Below are 19113 nucleotides of genomic sequence, written 5' to 3'. Positions count from 1 at the left end.
GTTTTGTAATGTACAATTGGGAAATAAATACACCACTTTCTGGAAGGCCCCAGAGATGGTAAGCGATTATCTGAACATTTGAATCATGGAGCTATCAAAACAAACTCAGGTAAAAGTTCTGGAGAAGCACTAATCAAGATTGGATTACTACAAAACATTCCAACTTTCAAACATTAAAACACGGTTAAATCCCTTAACCCCATGGGGCAAACATAACACATATATGCGGCACCACTGCATTGGACTTTTTGCCGTGGGGACGGATATTTGCATATCTCCCTTTGTGCTGAGAATGTGCCACACAGTGCACTCCCAGTACAGAGCCCGGGGTCTCACCGAGAGCCCTGGTTCCCGTACTAACAATCAGGACCCGGAATTTCCGATTTTGGTTCACATGATCACTGTGGTAGCCTCTGATCAGCTACAGCAGTGACCAGTTACTGTAAAGCCCACCCCTGTGTTTCTCTCTCTGGCAATGAAGAAAGATACATAGTATCTATCTCCTTGCAGAGAAAAAAAAAAGTATGTGTAAAAAAAAATATATATAATAATAATAATAAATTAATTAAAAGATAAAGAATAAAGAAAAAATACCTAGATCAAAAAGTTTGATCTAGGTCAGTGTCAGGGTGGAGCCTAGTACACACGGGCTGAATGTCGAGCGACATCAGCCGGTTCAATAAAAACCGTCCGAAATTTGGCCCCTGTGTATGGCAGCCAGTCTGAGAAATGCCAATGCTTCTGTCGGACGTGCATGCTGGAAAACCAGCAGCCGACCGGCTGCCGATCAGTGCTCTCAGCCAATTTTTATTTATTTAGAGAGCGTTCATTGGAGTGTTCTGAAGGGGGAGCCGTCCCCCTGTCAGAACACAATAGAACAGCAGGGGTGATCGTTGCACTAACATCGGATTGTTAGTACAGTGGCTCCGACTAGAGTTGTCAGGTTTTTTTTGGTTCAACCTGCTGGGTTGAACCAAAAAAAACTCATGGTGTCTACTAGGCTTTAGTGTTTGGGTCAAGGTCAGGGTCAAAGGTCAGTATATTTTGGGCAGGTTTTTCTTTTTTTAATTAGTATTACTGTCAGTTAGTGTCAGTGTGTTTTAGGTAGAATGAAAAAAAAAAACAATCTTCTAAAAGAAGATGGTTGCTAAATCTAAAATTTCACAGCTTTCAGTTGTTGCAGCCATGCGCTTTTTTTTTGTTTTGTGTGTGGTTAGCAAAGGGTTAGGCCTAGTACATACAGGCTGAATGTCAGGTGACATCCGACAGTTCAATAAAAAAGGTCCAGCATTCGGCCAGTGTGTATGGCAGCCAGTCCTACAGAAGCCGGACGTTCAGCCGGCTTCTGTCGGACGTGCATGCTGGAAGACCAGCAACCGACCGGCTCCCGATCAGCACTCTCAGCCAATGGCTGAGAGCGTTGACTAGAGCGTTCTGGCGGGGGGCATCCCCCTGTCAGAACACAACAGAACAGCAAGGGAGATTGCTGTAGTATTCAGATTGTTAGTTAGCGGCTCCGACCGAAGCTGTCAGTTTTTCTTTCGTTCGACCCGCTGGGTTAAACGTAAAGAAAAAAAAAAAAAACTAGTGGTGTGTACTAGGCTTTAGGTATTGTCCAATTAGACAGGAAATTTTATATTTAAGTTGCCTTAGGGTATATAGCCTAACTGCTGAATAATAAAAAAATATATATAAAACAGCGCTCGCAAATTAATTCATGTAATGTAGTGATCTTTAAAAATCCTCTTGCAGCTGCAGGATAAAAGTGCTTACACTTTGATGATATATAACAAATAAACCTGCGCTAGCAATTTACTAAAAATAATTGATTAACTGTACCAAAACCAAATCATAAATAATCTATACAAATAATAGTGAATGTGAGAAATGTGTAAAAAATATTGATAATGTATACCATACACAATTAACCGCGCACTGGGTGAAATCGTGCATGAAATGCACTAATAAGGAAAAAATATGCAAAGTGAAAGAGGACAAATCGCAAATATATGTGATGAACAAGCGCGACTATGAAGTGATATAGTGTCATTAAACTAATGCAAAAATTATATAAAATAAAAGCACTCTCATAAATGGTGAATGACAATGAAGTAAGCCTCTAAACAATCATAGACGCCAAGTGAAAAAATGAAACAAAAAAGTCAATTGCATCCAAATTTACAAATGATGGAATATCCATAGCTTTAAGAAGCTCCTTCACAGAAGGGACAGATGGCAGACTTCCAGCATATTCATCCGCAGGATGATATATGGCTACCGATATGCTGATGTTAAAGATGGTTGGGACCATAGAACTCGCGTTCCACCAAAAAAGAAGGGAAAAATATATGGCATAAAACCTTAGGATAGCATAAGGTCACCTGCGCATATATGCGCTACTCACAAGACCGGCATGCAGAGCAGGCATTCAGATAATTGGTCGGTTCGCCGCTGATCGGCGTGCGTTCCACCAAAACAGGAAGTGATGTCACTGGTACTGGTTAGCAGGCGTAGGCAGGATGTTACGTCGACGCGTTTCGCCCCTCCCCCAGGGCGTTATCAAAGACTAAACATCCCGCTCATGTAAGGAGCTATTTGTAACAGGCTCAATGAGTGACAGCCAATTACGGCCAATGGGTGAAAAATCACCCATTCCTTCCTCTGTCATCATATCCTGTTGCAATTAAAACTTTATTCAGTGGCCAAAGGCACAAACATATCCAATATGCAAATGAATACACCTGTACCATTTAACACTAGCCATCTTAAACAAAAATAAGAAATATATTACAGCATAATATCTAGACAAATACAAATTCTATATGCATATGTAAAATATTCGATTCCCTAATTACAATAAATCCTTTAATATAATATAAAATAAACTAATAGGCATATGAGATAAAAATATATATGTGAAAAATTACACGTACATATAAATAAAATATGATTAATCAAAAAATATTTTTAATAGAAACACTATACCTTACTGGATTGCTAAATCTTAACAAGAAGAGTATGATGTTCATATTAATGAACATGGTATGGAATTATCCCAACAAATAAAAATAAAAATAAAAATAAAATAAAAATAAAAATAAAAATAAAATAAAAATAAAATAAATAAAATGAAATGAAAATAAAAATAAAAATAAATATAAAAATAAAAATAAAAAATAAAAATAAAAATAAAAATAAAATTAAAAATAAATAAAAATAAACATAAAAAAGAAAAGAAAATTAAAATAAAATGAAAATATTTTTATTTTTTTTATTTTTATTTTCATTTTATTTTAATTTTCTTTTCTTTTTTATGTTTATTTTTATTTATTTTTAATTTTATTTTTATTTTTTATTTTTATATTTATTTTTATTTTTATTTTCATTTCATTTTATTTATTTTATTTTTATTTTATTTTTATTTTATTTTTATTTTTATTTTATTTTTATTTGTTGGGATAATTCCATACCATGTTCATTAATATGAACATCATACTCTTCTTGCTAAGATTTAGCAATCCAGTAAGGTATAGTGTTTCTATTAAAAATATTTTTTGATTAATCATATTTTATTTATATGTACGTGTAATTTTTCACATATATATTTTTATCTCATATGCCTATTAGTTTATTTTATATTATATTAAAGGATTTATTGTAATTAGGGAATCGAATATTTTACATATGCATATAGAATTTGTATTTGTCTAGATATTATGCTGTAATATATTTCTTATTTTTGTTTAAGATGGCTAGTGTTAAATGGTACAGGTGTATTCATTTGCATATTGGATATGTTTGTGCCTTTGGCCACTGAATAAAGTTTTAATTGCAACAGGATATGATGACAGAGGAAGGAATGGGTGATTTTTCACCCATTGGCCGTAATTGGCTGTCACTCATTGAGCCTGTTACAAATAGCTCCTTACGTGAGCGGGATGTTTAGTCTTTGATAACGCCCTGGGGGAGGGGCGAAACGCGTCGACGTAACATCCTGCCTACGCCTGCTAACCAGTACCAGTGACATCACTTCCTGTTTTGGTGGAACGCACGCCGATCAGCGGCGAACCGACCAATTATCTGAATGCCTGCTCTGCATGCTGGTCTTGTGAGTAGCGCATATATGCGCAGGTGACCTTATGCTATCCTAAGGTTTTATGCCATATATTTTTCCCTTCTTTTTTGGTGGAACGCGAGTTCTATGGTCCCAACCATCTTTAACATCAGCATATCGGTAGCCATATATCATCCTGCGGATGAATATGCTGGAAGTCTGCCATCTGTCCCTTCTGTGAAGGAGCTTCTTAAAGCTATGGATATTCCATCATTTGTAAATTTGGATGCAATTGACTTTTTTGTTTCATTTTTTCACTTGGCGTCTATGATTGTTTAGAGGCTTACTTCATTGTCATTCACCATTTATGAGAGTGCTTTTATTTTATATAATTTTTGCATTAGTTTAATGACACTATATCACTTCATAGTCGCGCTTGTTCATCACATATATTTGCGATTTGTCCTCTTTCATTTTGCATATTTTTTCCTTATTAGTGCATTTCATGCACGATTTCACCCAGTGCGCGGTTAATTGTGTATGGTATACATTATCAATATTTTTTACACATTTCTCACATTCACTATTATTTGTATAGATTATTTATGATTTGGTTTTGGTACAGTTAATCAATTATTTTTAGTAAATTGCTAGCGCAGGTTTATTTGTTATATATCTAACTGCTGAATAGCCCCAAAACTATTCACGTTTCTATCTTCGCCAGCTGACTGTGTTATCTAAATCCCTGTAGTTGCAGGTTTGTCCTTCTCAACTCACTGCACAGCACAGGATCATATGAATGGGAGTTGCCGTTCTAACCCAGAGGTGCATCTGAGAACCTTGCAGAAACTGAGGGACCTTTGTTGTCTTTAGCAAGGTTAACAGACATTCAATTAATAATCTTACTTGTTGTCTGGAACTGCTATCTGTAAAGTTACAACACATGGATTCAGAATAAAAGTTAAAACAAAAAACTCAAAACTCATATTTTTCCCAAATAAACTTTATATCTTATATTTATATATATATATTCATATATATAGATATTTTATATATTAAAATTACACATCTTTTTATATAAAAACAACGAGATTCCCATATAAGCATGGAGAAGGAAGAAAAGAAAAACACATTAAAAGAGAAAACGCAATATTAACACATGTCCATGTAGCAGAACACTGAGTTGGTTTAAAAGTTCACTCCTTGTGGGTTGAGGAAGCTCCCTTGAGGGGGCCAGTTCAGAGCCAAAGAGCTGATCTGAAAGCTCCTTGAGTCAGAAAATTCTTTATGAATGTTTTAGTCCAGGTAGATATATGTTGTGCAAGTAAGCCTTTTCTTCAATAAGGATGTATCATCGTCTGTTATAAAAAAAAAAAAAAGAAAGAAAAAAAAGTTACACTACCTGGCAGCCTAATGAAAACAATTAAAAAGGTAAAGTATTTGAGACTTCTGACATGAATACCAATATAATTTCTCTTTTAACCTAACCTCAAATTGACCTATCTCCCACTAACAATCCTTAACCTAATCTTGAAAATTAACCCTTAACATGATCCTAACACTAAACCTAGACATCTACATTATCTTGGCCTAACACTACGGAAATCGTGAATATTAATTTAGCAAAGTGAATATGCACTTTGCTTAATGAAGGAAAAAATATACTCACTCTGAATATCCAATTGTGTGCAAGTGATTTTTTTTCAAAAGGTTATACTTGTACATGATTGGTTGAAATGAACACAGATTGCTCTAAAGTAGGGGTAGGCAGCCTGAGGCCCTCCAGCATTTCCCCTGAGGCATTGCAAGGCTGGCAGTTACAATTACTTCCAGAGGTATGATGGGACTGGTAGTTCTGCAACAGCTGAAGGGTTGCCTACCCCTGCTCTAAAGGAACATAAAATTGCAAAGTGAAAATGGTCTATGCCTTTTATAAACCAGCTGAACCCCTTCAACTCCAACAAACCTAAATGATTTTAAAGGCAATTCAAAAAAAAAAAAATAATAAACATTTTATACTTACCTGCTCTATGCAAAGATATTACACAGAGCAGCCCCAAACTTCCTCCTCTAGGGTTCCCTGCCAGGGCTGTCCACTTCTCTTCTTATCTGAGTGTCCCCATAGTAAGCTGCTTGCTATGGGGGCACTCACATGGGCTTGCTCCCATGCAGGGCTGTGTGCATCTAAAAACACACACAGCGTGGCTTAGCCTTGGAAGGAATACCAGGTGCAGCCAAGCACAGTGCTGGATTGATACAGGAATCAGGTGAGTGGGGTTTTCTTGGGGGGGGGGGCACACAGCACATGCAAAAATGTTTTTTTTTACCTTACTGCAGGATGTTTTACTTTAGAACCATTTTAAGGTATATAGGATCAGACACACGTGTCTTTTACCTGATAATAAATCAAATATCATGTATTTTATCAGCTCAACATTTTGAATGGAGTTGTTTTTCAGTTTTTACAATATAGGAATGGAGTCTGATAGAGAAATAATAACATTAATATTGTACCAAAATATGCATAGGCAGATCTTAGATACACAGTATGTACATGTGTGAGAGTGTACATATGTATGTTTAGTATTTATTGCAAGGTGCTTATAGAGTTAATTGTTAATTTAGACTTCTGTGCAAAAAGTTTTAGGCAGGTGTGAAACGATGCTGTAAATTAAGAATGCTTTCAGAAATAGGGGTGTTAATAGTTTATTTTCATCAATTAACAAAATGGAAAGTAAATAAACAGAAGAGAAATCCAAATCAAATTAATATTTGGTGTGACCACCCTTTGCCTTCAAAACAGCATCAATTCCTAAGTTTTTGTGCATAGTTGAGTTGCTTAGCCTTGTTTCCATGTCCTATGCACAAAAACATAGGAACTGGGTGTAGTAGGAGGCAGTTTGTTTGCGAAGGACTAGAGAGTGGTACATTAATACAGTAAGTCTCTGCGGGCAACAGTGCAGCATGGTGGAGATATCTTGCAAGTATGGGGCTGCGTTTCTGCAAATGGAGTTGGAGATTTGATCAGGAGTGTCCTCAATGCTGAAAAATACAGGCAGATACTTATCCATCATGTCATACCATCAAAGAGACATGTGATTGGCCCCAAATGTATTCTGCAGCGGGACAATGACCCCAAATATGCAGCTAATGTCATTAAGAACTACTTTCAGCATAAAGAAGAACAAGAAGTCCTGAAAGTGATGGTTTGGCCCCCACATTGCCCTGATCTCAACATAATCGAGTCTGTCTGGGATTACGTGAAGAAATAGAAGGATTTGAGGCTGTCTACATCCACAGAAGATCTTTGAATAGTTCTTTAAGATGTTTTTTCGAGCAACCTGCCTGCTGAGTTCCTTTAAAAACTGTGTGCAAGTGTACCTAGAAGAATAAGTCACACATATTGATTAAATTTTTTCGCTTCTGTTCATTTACTTTCTATTTTGTTAATTGATAAAAAATAAATTGTTAACACTTCTATTTCTGAAAGCATTCTTAATTTACAGCATTTTTTCACACCTGTCTAAAGCCAGCCATAGAAGGTTTGAATCTTGGCTGGTTCAGTAGGGACCGGTCGAGATTCGAACCATGTATGGGCAGGCTGATTGCACCTAAGTTGATTGATCAATCAACTTAGGTACAACCAGCATGTCAGATTTTTATGCCACTATTGCCCGTGGCTACAGCCGCTATCGACAATCACTGTGTGTTCTCCCACCTGGGACGGCTCCATCACCAGAAGAACACAATAGCTCCGCGAAAGAGGAATTCCTCCATCAACACTGATTGTGTTGATGAAAGAATCAAGCAATTTGGGTTGCAGGAAAAAAAAAAACCTTACCATCTATGGCTAGCTTTAGACTTTTGCACAGTACTGTAGAATGTACTAAAGCACATTTCATTCAAGTCTAAAGGTAGTCAATACATGGCTCGATTTTCTGCAAACTGAACAAGAGAAAAATGATTTCCTCATGCCCCATAAATTCCACGGCAGTGGCAGAATCTTCACTGCCGACTACTGTGGGTTGCGGGTGTGGTGTCTGCCTGAACACAGTGGCACTGGTGATCAGTGATTGCATAGAATACACTTTTTGCCAGTTCATGGTCTTCTCAGCTCAATAGATTTTTAAATTGACTTCTCAAGCCGGGTGGTGCTTGCAGGGCTTCCCACAGCTTAAATTTCAGCTGATTTAGCTGGAACTGCCTAAAATTCGAGCTGCCTATGGACAGCTTAAAGCCAGCAATGAGCCATAGTTCAAATCTCAGCTGGTTCAGCAGGAACTGACCGAGATTCGAACCATGTATGGGCAAGCTGAATGTATCCAAGTTAATCGAACGACCAGCCCGTTGAATTCTACATGCGATTACTACTAGCGGCTGTTATAGCCGTTAGCAATAATCATTGTGTTCTCCCGGTGGGGACAACTTCCCCCACCCCCGCTGGGAGAACACAATGGCTCTGCAGAAGGAATTTCCCTCTCAACACTGTCTGTGTTGATGGAGGAATCAAGCAAATTTCATTCCTGCAACCCGTGGCTGCAGGAAAGAAATTTGCTCCATCTATGGCCAGCCTAAAGCACTAGTACAGGTCAGAGTTGGAGTTCATAAAACACATTACATAGTAGCAAGGTCATTAGAGGTAGAGACTTTAGTGGTAGAGCTACCCTAGTCCATCAGCTCTATCTACTTTTTAGCTACCTAAATCCCTGCATTCTTCAATTCATTACATTCACAATACAAATGGTATCAGCTCTTATCTTGTTATGCCTTTATCAAGAAAATGATGCATAATATTTTATATGCTGAAAAGTAATTCCATTTAACCTGAATTAGTCCAGTTACGCCAAGTTTCTCAGACACATGAAGCCCTCTTTGCTTCTTCTTTGTGGCCCTCAATTTAGGAATGTGTACTTAAAAAAGGGCCCAGCTATTCTACAGTTGACAAAGCAACACTTCTGTATGTAATTTTGTTCAATATCTCAAAAAATTCTTTAGGCCTCCTTTCTCTGGTGCAACATGTCATAAGTTACAGTTGTTACTATGAAGTTTTATACCAAAGTGCGATTATCTTTTCTGTAGTAGGTGCAGCCCTCACATTTGTTATGACCCACTTGAAGTTTATTTCACTCAGTCAGGCCATGGCTTATTTGAGTGTACCATATCTGGGTTACACTAAGGTAGCAAATAAAATCATCATGTTTCAATGAAACTAGGTCTCATTTGAAATGCTACTTTAACCATTGCTTTGTGTTATTCAATAAAGAAAATAGTACTACACAAAGTGATGTGACCTAAAGCAATCAATCTAGTGTAGAAGTCACTATCGTGCATATTTCAAAGTGATATAAAATCTAGGACACTCTTGAAGGGGTAGCCCGTCCATTAGGGGTGCCCGGGCGCCACCTCCTCTTTCCAGGCCACCCCCTATATGCATTGGATAGATTCACGCATAGCATGAATGTTTTGCTGCCCCCCCCCCCCCCCCCCCCCCCAACCAAAAAACCACCAGCCCCAATGCACTCTGTCTTAACCATACTCCTTATTGCACTTTCAGAAAGGGCTAAAAACAGATTAAATTCTGTCCAAAAATAGTTTCACATATAACCTGTATGCTTTCTTTTAAAGCATACAGTGGGGAAAATAATTATTTGATCCCCTGCAGATTTTTTAAGTTTGCCCACTTACAAAGAAATGAATATATATATATTTTTTTTATCATAGGTGTACCAAAAATCCAGAAAAAACACATGATACAAATGTTATAAACTGAGTTGCAATTCAATGAGTAAAATAAGTATTTGATCCCCAAGCAAAACATGAATTGTACTTGGTGGAGAAACCCTTGTTGGCAAACACAGAGGCAAGATGTTTCTTGTAGTTGCTGACCAGGTTTGCACACATCTCAGGAGGAATTTTGGTCCACTCTTCTTTACAGATCTCTAAATCTTTAAAGCGGATGTAAACCCGATTCATGAAATTTGACCTAAGATATTAAGAGAGATATACCTAAGAGAGAAATTTTCTTATCTCTCTCTAAAGCCCTGAGTCTCATGTGTCTCTGCTGTTTCATTGCTCTGTTATCAGCATGATAATTTCTGACAAGTTCTCTGTCAACCAAGATAAAACCAGCCTGAAATTTGTTTCAGGGAGGTTGCTATAAATAGATTAACAGAGAGCTTGACTTGTCACAGCACAGCTCTGCAAGTCTCTGCCTATATGGAGTGGGGGTGTGTGCCTTTCCTCCAATCAGCTGTCTTGGCTGTATGCCAAGAATCCACTCCCAGTGCTGAACAGGGAGTGGATCTCTAACACAATGTGCACTGTCTAAAGAATATATAAAGCTGAAGACAGCGGGTATGCATGTAAAACTTATGTAGGGATATTTGTTTCATCTCTGTGTATCATCTAAGGATGTTTTCACTGGGTATAGGACAGAGTTTACACCTACTTTAAGGTTTCTTGGCTGTCTCTTGGCAACTCGAAGTTTTAGCTTCCTCCATCAATTTTCTATAGGATTAAGGTCTGGAGACTGGCTAGGCCACTCCATGACCTTAATGTGCTTCTTCTTGAGCCACTCCTTTGTTGTCTTGGGGGTATGTTTTGGGTCATTGCCATGCTGGATGTTCCACCCGCAACCCATCTTCAGTGTTCTGGCTGAAGGAAGAAGGTTCTCATCCAAGATTTTACAATGCATGGCCCGTTCATTGGCCCCTCAATGCGGCACAGTTGGCCTGTACCTTTTGTAGAGAAACAGCCCCAAAGCATAATGTTTCCACCTCCGTGCTTAACTGTAAGGATGGTGTTCTTAAGGTCATAGTCAGCATTGTTCTTCCTCCAAACACAGCGAGTCAGGTTAATGCCAAAGAGCTCAATTTTGGTCTCAACTGACCACAGCACTTTCTCCCAATCCTTCTCTGAATCATTTAGATGTTCATTGCCAAACTTCAGACATGCCTGTACATGTGCCTTCTTGAAGAGGGGGAACTTGCAGGTGCTGCAGGTGTTTAATCCATGGTGATGTGTTGTGTAACCAATGGTTTGTTTGGTGACTGTGGTCCCAACTGCATTAAGATCATTCACAGGCTCCTCCCATGTAGTTCTGGGCTGATCCCCCACTTTTCTCATGATCATCCTTACCCCATGAGGTGAAATCTTTCATGCAGATTCAGACTGAGGGCAATTGAAAGTTATTTTGTGTTTCTTCCATTTGCAAATAATCGCTCCTACAGTTGTCTCCTTCTCACCAAGCTTCTTGCTGATGGTCTTGTAGCCCATTCCAGCCTTGTGTAGGTCTACAATCTTGTCCCTGACATCCTTTGACAGCTCTTTTGGTCTTGCCCATGATAGTGAGGTTTGAATGGAACAAAGAGATTCTGTGGACAGGTGTCTTTTATACATGAGTTATATATATATATATTTTTATAATATATAGTTTTATATAACGAGTTGTTGTTAGGAGCACCTTTCCTAAATTGACAGGACTAATCTGTACCACATGAGCACATACTGTAACCAATATGCGGGAGGCAGAATTATTGTTGGTTGGTAGGGGATCAAATACTTATTTTACTACACTGAACTGCAACTCAATTTATAACATTTGTATCATGTGTTTTTTTCTGGCTGTTTGGTTGCTATTCTGTCTCTATCATTTAAAACGCACCTATGATAAAATATTATAGACCCTTAATTTCTTTGTAAATGAGCAAACTTACAAAATCTGCATTAATCAAATAATCATTTTCCCCATTGTATGTAAACTCTCATTTTCATTATATTTGGCAACATGCCTGACAGTTTTGAGCAAATAATATTTTGTGAATCTGTGGCAAAGTTTCTTTGCTGGAGATCCTGCCAGTAAAAGCACTTCCTGCTGTAGGCGGACAACCCTAAAGCTAGCCGTATACTATTAGAATTTTGTTTGAAAATTTAAGAGCATTTGTTCGATTTTCTATTCATTAGTGGGGTCAAATCAATGTTTGTTTTCAACTGTGGTGACTAGAAGATTCAAAGGAGCAGGATGGAAACATTTTCAGAAGCGACCAAATTTCTAACAGTGTATGTGGTTTTGGTTGGGGAAAGTCCATTCATTCCAAAGTCGAATGACAATTGCCAAGTCTTCAAATGTACTGAGAATTTTTGTATGATTGAGTGAAAAACTACTAATGTTTGGACAGCTTAAAGCGGGAGTCCACCTAAAAAAAAAATATTAAAAGCCAGCAGCTACAAATACTGCAGCTGCTGACTTTTAATAAATGGACACTTACCTTTCCCAGGGTCCAGCGATGTCGGAAGCCGATCACTTGCTCGACTCTCGGCTGCTGCCGCCGCCATCCTAGGTGAGGGAATCAGGAAGTGAAGCGTTGCGGCTTCACTTCCTGGTTCCCTACTGCGCATGCATAAGTCACACTGCGCATCGTAACTGGTCCCCGCTATCTCCTGGGACCTGTGTGTTTCCCAGGAAACAGCGTGGAGGGACGGGAAGAGGCGTAGACTCCCATGGGAGTCTATGCCAGGAAGTGGGTGCAAATACCTGTCTTAGACAGGTATCTGCACCCCCCTCCCCCCTGAAAGGTGCCAAATGTGACACCGGGGGGGTCCGAAAAGCAGACATTCTATTTTTGTGTGGAACTCCGCTTTAAAGTAGCACTTCAGCCTAAACCTAAACTAGTCTTAAACAAATCAATGCAAACTAACCAGTGTAAAAAGAATGTATATTACCTATTTTCAGCCTGCTCCAGTCCAGTCACGTGATCCGCCCCCCCGTGTCTACAGTAGCTGCAGGGGAGAGGAGGGAATGCTGACAGCGGCTGGGACATGGGAACCTATGGGTGATGTACCCACTCCTAGGCATTCCCAGATGTTGTTGAGCACTCTTGCTTCTCCTCTGCAGCCACCGCTGGCTGACACAGGGGATCACATGACTGGACCCAAGCCAGCTTAGAATAGGTAAGTATATAAATCTTTTTTTTGTTAGGAGAGGAAAGGAGCTTTTTTTTTTTTAGATCAGTTAGGTTGAGGCTGGAGTTCTACATTAAGTTCATGCCTTGCAACTGCCAGCACAAGTGTTGTCAACTTGCTGTGTGCTCTGCTTCAATTGGCCAGCCTATCTGTGTGTGGCAGGCATATACCTTGTAGGCAGCCATACAGCCAGCTGAAGCAGCACAGTGTTGTTAGCCTGCAACATAAGGTGCTGTTACTGGCAGAATCTCCACGTAAGAAACAGATACACAAAAAATACTTTGCTTAAGACCACTGTACACAGTAAGGCATGATACTGAAAAATACATTTTGTGTTTACATACACTTTAACTAAAAATATGAGAGGAGAGCAAATATCATACTTTTGCTGGGAGCCACTGTATGATTCTAGAAGGTGAGAACTAGCAGTCTCCAGGTTCCAGTCAAATGTCTCCAGCACTTTGTGGCACTCCGTACGAGTCTTCAGTCCCAAACAAAACAGTTGCTCAACCTATAGTAAAAACAGAATGTAGTGTGATTTACAGATGAAATAACAAAACAAATGATAAAAAAACAAAACATTTTAGAAGGCCAGCAGCTCACAGAAACAAAAAAATAGATCTTGTAAAGAAACAATGTTTTACATTGTAAAAACAGAGCACTCACGTGTTTCAAACCACAATATCCCACCAAGAACACTTATTGTGGAATAAGTTCATTATCACAGTACAAAACATTGGTTAGGCATGACAGTACAGCAATGCCACCACAAGGTGGAGCATTTACTCTAGATTTTTGCAGATGTTCTGAGTGGACTAATGTTATAAAAAAGGCTGCCATCTAATGGCCAACTCTATATATACATATATACAAACAAAACAATTTTAGAGCACCAGATGCTGTCAAATATGGACAAATAAAACAAAGTGAGATCATACTTTAAGGTATTGGATAGCTTTTTGGACATTCCAGCCATGGTTTTGTAATGCTGCCTGGCACTCCTCTGTAGTAACCCCATGAACCATTTCCTGAACCTGAGAAAAGGAAACAATTCTCATGTTATCAATAAGATACATGATAAAGTGTTCAAATCAACAAATGAAAAGCATAAATATTGTAATTAATAAAGTACAAGGAGATATGTCCTTCCCAAGAACAGTCTTGCCACATACCGCATTACCCCATCATACTTTACCACTGGGCTTAGGCTTGATTAGCAATACTCAGTAATAAATCATAAGAATAACTTATGAGAGAATTATCACCTTGCTTAGGTTTACTGGCTGCATCACCAGAAATCTGACAGCTGCTGCAGTACCAAGTGCCTTACTTTAGATACAGTTTTCCAGCTCCTGAGTGTGCAATGTAAGATATCAGACAGCTGACATTGCAGCAAATATCAGAATTGGGGCGAGCTCTGCCTTCCTTACACAAGCGTCAGATGCAGACACATGTAAGTAAAGCTAAAAAACTGGCAAATACATTTCTGAATATACAGATTCTTGTTTAGGCCCAATCAAGGGCTGGTTCTTGTTAAAAGATATTACCCTTGTATGGAAAACATTGAATTGTATGCCAGTTCAAAACTTGTGTTTTTTTCTACTGTGGATTGTGGATTTCTGCTGCTATCTGGTGCTCCATTAGAGAGATTTCCCCTCACTTACTGATACATTGACAATGGTTTCACCAGACAGGAATGCATGTAAATCTACAACAATAACAGACAAATACAAATTGTTAGAGAAAGGTTAGTACTCTTATCAGCTCTGTATTTCTGTCTATATCACTAATAGACGTTAATTAACTCATCTTGTCTGTTGTAAAAGATTTTACTTTTAGGCATCATTCACATGGATGCTGAGCCCTGTACAGCTGTTTGTTTATCTTTTTTAAATAGTGAGGAGCTCCGCGCAGGCAGCCCATATAGGCGAGTGGAGACACAATGGCTGTTCGGACTCACCCGCACAGCCAAGTTTGACAGATATGCAGACAGTGGGGCCATGCACACATCCCTGCATACCTGGACTGAGAAATCTGGATTTTGGGCATGTGATTTTTATAGTCACCCTTGTTCCTGGATGTCGCCTGCCCTTTGCCCACTTTGTCTGTGTCTCAGTGCCCACCCAGGGAGTTCCCTATATGTCAGACACAACTGCAAACTCTAGTTGCCCCTGCAACTTTCCTCTATGAATCCTAAAGAAGCAAAATGATAAACACGTTGATCCTATGGTGACTTATCTCCACAAATGAACATAAATGTATATAGCATGAAGAACAATCAAGAATGATTGTGTTACAGTAAGAGATACGTCACAGCTGGTACTCACTTACCATTCTATACAGATATGTTTTTATGACTTACAGGTCGCTATGTGATTTTGTTACGTAATGTGTAATAACAAATTTGTATATGATTTCAGATAAATGTGTCCCGTTTTTTTGTGCCAGTAAAGTCCTATCATTTCTTTTTTTTTTTTTTTGGTGTAAGTTTGGTATACATTGCAGACGTGGCATTACAGAGGTCTTAAGCCGGCTATAGATGGATCGAATCTTGGCTTGAACTATCTATGGGTAGGTTCAATGTATCCAAGTTGATCCATCGATTGATTTGGGTACAACGAGCATGTTGGGTGTTTAGCATGCAATTAATGTGGCCATTGGATAACTTTCACCTTCACTGAGTTGATTCTATTCCCAACTTTTTCATTTGGACTGTCTTGATACACAGTGGCTGCTCTACACTCATAGTTCTTACATGTGGACTTTTGTATATATATTTTTACATTTTTTTTGGACTTTGTTTTCCACTTTTTGGCACTATGCACTTTATTCATCGATGTATGGTATCTTTACCTCTCATGCACATTTAAGCATATATGTTTGTTCAGTTTCACTTGCTCATTTGCACATTGTATTTTATCATCAGTTTATGCTATCATTATCATTCATATATTTGAATGCACATTTATTATGGCTCATATTTAGCGCTGCGCTTTTTGAATTTTAATCATATGAGATTATTGTTAGCGGATAAAGTCACTAGTAGTAATCACTAACTTCTCCAGGCATTCAGAGCCCCCCGTCCGGAGGAGAACACAATGGCTTCACAGGAGCGATCTCCCCATCAACACTGACTGTGTTGATGGGGGAATCAAGTGATATGAAAGAAAATCACATAATCTATGGCCTGCTTTAGTGTTGCATACATGTCAAACTCTGCTGTCCAGGTGAGTATGTACAGCCGCTGCATCTCCCATTGATTTATATAGACTGCCTGCATGCAGTTCCACGCTACTCCAAAAACTGTCTGAATGAAGAGTGATGTGATAAGAAATAAAAGAAAAACATGACAAAGGTTCTAATCTTCCTCCAGTCTATTCAAAACTCAACTAAAATTATTTTGGCAGGAAAATACTTTAACTAATGGCCGCCCACGCTATAGCCGAAAGATGGCTGCAGCACGGGCCTTAATTGCCGGGAGGGCATCCATGGACGTCCTCCCGAGCAATCGCTGCCTGCGGGTCGCGCGTGGCACGCTCGTCGATCCCGGCCCCTTACCACATGACCAGCAGTTAGCCAATGATGGCTGATCATGTGATGTAAACAGAAGCTTGGTAATCTGTATTTTTTTCCCCTAACACTGTCAGCATGAGGGGAAAGAAAAGCCGATCACCGGCTTCTGTCAGAGGGACATTGGTCCCTCACACAGAAAGCCGCGGCAGCATTTTCTGTGCCCACCAGTGTTGTGCTTGCTGCTTCATTCCTCTGCTATCAGCATATATCGTATCTGACAAGTTTTCCTGACACCAAGAAAAAAAGGTGACAGGGAAGGGATCTCCAGCACACATCCCATGATTGGCAGCTTCATCTCTGTTTCTGTGTGCTGCATGCCAGAGTGAGAACAGAGCTCTAGAGCTTCAAACAGCTTATTGGTTGCATCTTTAAAGACAGGTGCATCCTTCACCCATATGGTGGTCCCTTCATAAAGGATATACTGCCCCTTTTTAACACAGTCTGCATCAAACTGACACACAGTTAACAAGTACTTGGGGGGGCAACAGCTTGTTAGGCAATCTCCATAGCGAAAGACTTGGAACAGTGGGTGCACCAGGAAAGTCTTCACTCACTTAGGTTAGGGTCTCTAAATGACCCACAGATTGAGAACAGCACTGACAGAAGCAACAAGCCAATCCTCCAGTTTATGTGTGGTACACACTGACTCAATAAGAGCCAAAAAGGTATATTTTAATTTAGGAGAGATAGCAGAAGACTGTGACCCCTCGGAGGCTAACTCCTCGAGTAGGGACTGGACTGACACAGAATTAGACAGAGTATTAGCAACTGATCGCTCAGAAGCTGCAGACAGATCAGATAGAGAATCTGTAGGGGAAAGTGCAGGAGCTCACTTGTGGCCTCTGCAGTCAAAGTCAGCAAATAACTTGGTGATTTGGACCCTATAATTATGCATGACCATAAAAAGACCCCACATAAAAGGGCAGAAGAGCCAGCCATACCCAATGGAGCTAGCATCTGAGTCAGCAGTGTGTGAGCTGGGAGCATCTTGTCATATTGAACCTCCCAATCCCAACCCCCGCCCCCCCCACTCCCCCCAAGATCCTAGAATCAGCCACATTGTGACTCCATAGCGATTAAGCAGTGTGAGGCTCAGGGTATGAAGGCAAGTTCTCAGGTACTCACAAAACCCAACAGCTGATAGCAAGTGAGGGTCCAATATCCAGTGGTATGCACAATAACTGTAGGCTGCCAGCAAAAATGAACCAAAGATTAGCCCTGTTATGTCCAGTCCTGCATGGTCCAGATGCAACAATTCAAAAGCTAGGCTGAGGATGGCTGCCCTGGATAGCTTCAATCTAAAAAAACAGGTCTAGCAGCTATGTAGAGAGGAGCAGTGATTGAAGAAAAATGCTGAAAATCTGTATTGCTAGCAAAATTTTGTTAGACTTTTCCCTGCCAAACTGAAGAGCAGATGTCTATTCTGCTAGGGCACTCATGAAAAACTATATAAAAGGGGAAAAAACTGCACTAATGTAACAATAAAAATTAATTGTTAAAATCAAATTCCAATAAGCAGCAACTCAATGTGAGATACGCACAAAAAAACATAGAAAAGAAGAAGCCGCGCTAATAAAGTCCAATTAACAAATAGTTGATTGTAGAAATGAAAAACATCTCTCATATGGCAAGAAGTGTGGAATGGTAATCAACAATTCTTCTAATATTAACACCACAGTGAGTTTGTTCAATAAGTGTGCCACCACCTTAAGAAAAACTTACTTACCAGATGGCAAGCAAAACCAGGCATGTGGCTATAGCCCAGCCAAGGCCTTTGCTTGCATAGAAGATCATAAGGATAAGCTCTGGATGGATAATTGCACAGATATACTCAAACACTGAAGACTACACTCAATCCAGGACCATTGACTCAGCAACTCACTCCGCTCCTCTGCTGCCACTTCCAGCAATGTCTCCTCTCAGCTTCCTCCCGAGGAAGCTGTTATAGGAGGAGTCCTTATAGTTCTCCCATAAAGAGGAGTTTGTCTCGCATGGTTGAGATGCAGGACCTTTCATTCTATAGTGTAGGACCCACTGATAATGGGGTACTTTGACGCAGCAGTGGGCTTAGCACTATATGGCCATATGGTGTAACCAAATCCCCATATTTTTTAAAATGTTCAGTTTTAACCACTTGCCGACCACCGCACGCCGATTTACCTCAGCAGAATGGCAAAACTACCTGTACGTCCCTTTGAATTTGCTGCCTAGCGGGCGTGCGGGCCGCGGGAGCATGCTCGCGGGTCCCGCAAACTCGATGTTCGCTGGCGGCCCGCGACTGCGTTAAGGAGAGGCTCGAACGGGGAGCAGTGATCGTTGTCATGTTCTAGTGAGCCCATCCCCCTACAGTTAGAACACGCTGAGGGAACACATCTAACCCCTTGATCGCCCCCTAGTGTTTAACCCCTTCCCTGCCAGTGTCATTTACACAGTAATCAGTGCATTTTTATATCATTGACCGCTATATAAATGTCATTGGTCCCAAAATAGTGTCAACAGTGTCCAATCTGTCCACCATAATGTCG

At 39.7% G+C, this 19113-nt stretch overlaps 1 protein-coding gene across 9 annotated transcripts in view; it reads right to left on the bottom strand.

Annotated features, from left to right (window-relative positions):
* Positions 1-5041: 5041 nt before the first annotated feature.
* TNK2 (tyrosine kinase non receptor 2) overlaps positions 5042-19113 on the bottom strand; it is a 325816-nt gene continuing 311744 nt past the window's right edge. For 4 of the 9 annotated variants that reach the window (XM_073626446.1, XM_073626448.1, XM_073626445.1 and 1 more), the window contains 3 exons: positions 13954-14049; positions 13399-13526; positions 6739-7435 (listed from right to left, as the gene is read on the bottom strand). In XM_073626446.1, the coding sequence (XP_073482547.1) occupies positions 7138-7435; positions 13399-13526; positions 13954-14049 (522 nt within the window). In that variant the 3' untranslated portion in view covers positions 6739-7137. Of the gene's footprint in view, positions 5413-6737; positions 7436-13398; positions 13527-13953; positions 14050-19113 lie in introns of those variants that run through there. The other 5 variants (XM_073626447.1, XM_073626449.1, XM_073626441.1 and 2 more) reach the window with 3 other exon arrangements.

This window comes from Aquarana catesbeiana, linkage group LG04, assembly GCF_042186555.1.
Source record: "Aquarana catesbeiana isolate 2022-GZ linkage group LG04, ASM4218655v1, whole genome shotgun sequence".
Lineage (NCBI taxonomy): Eukaryota > Metazoa > Chordata > Amphibia > Anura > Ranidae > Aquarana > Aquarana catesbeiana.
The sequence above is the reverse complement of the archived record's forward strand: the minus strand, read 5'-3'. Positions and strand labels throughout refer to the sequence as shown.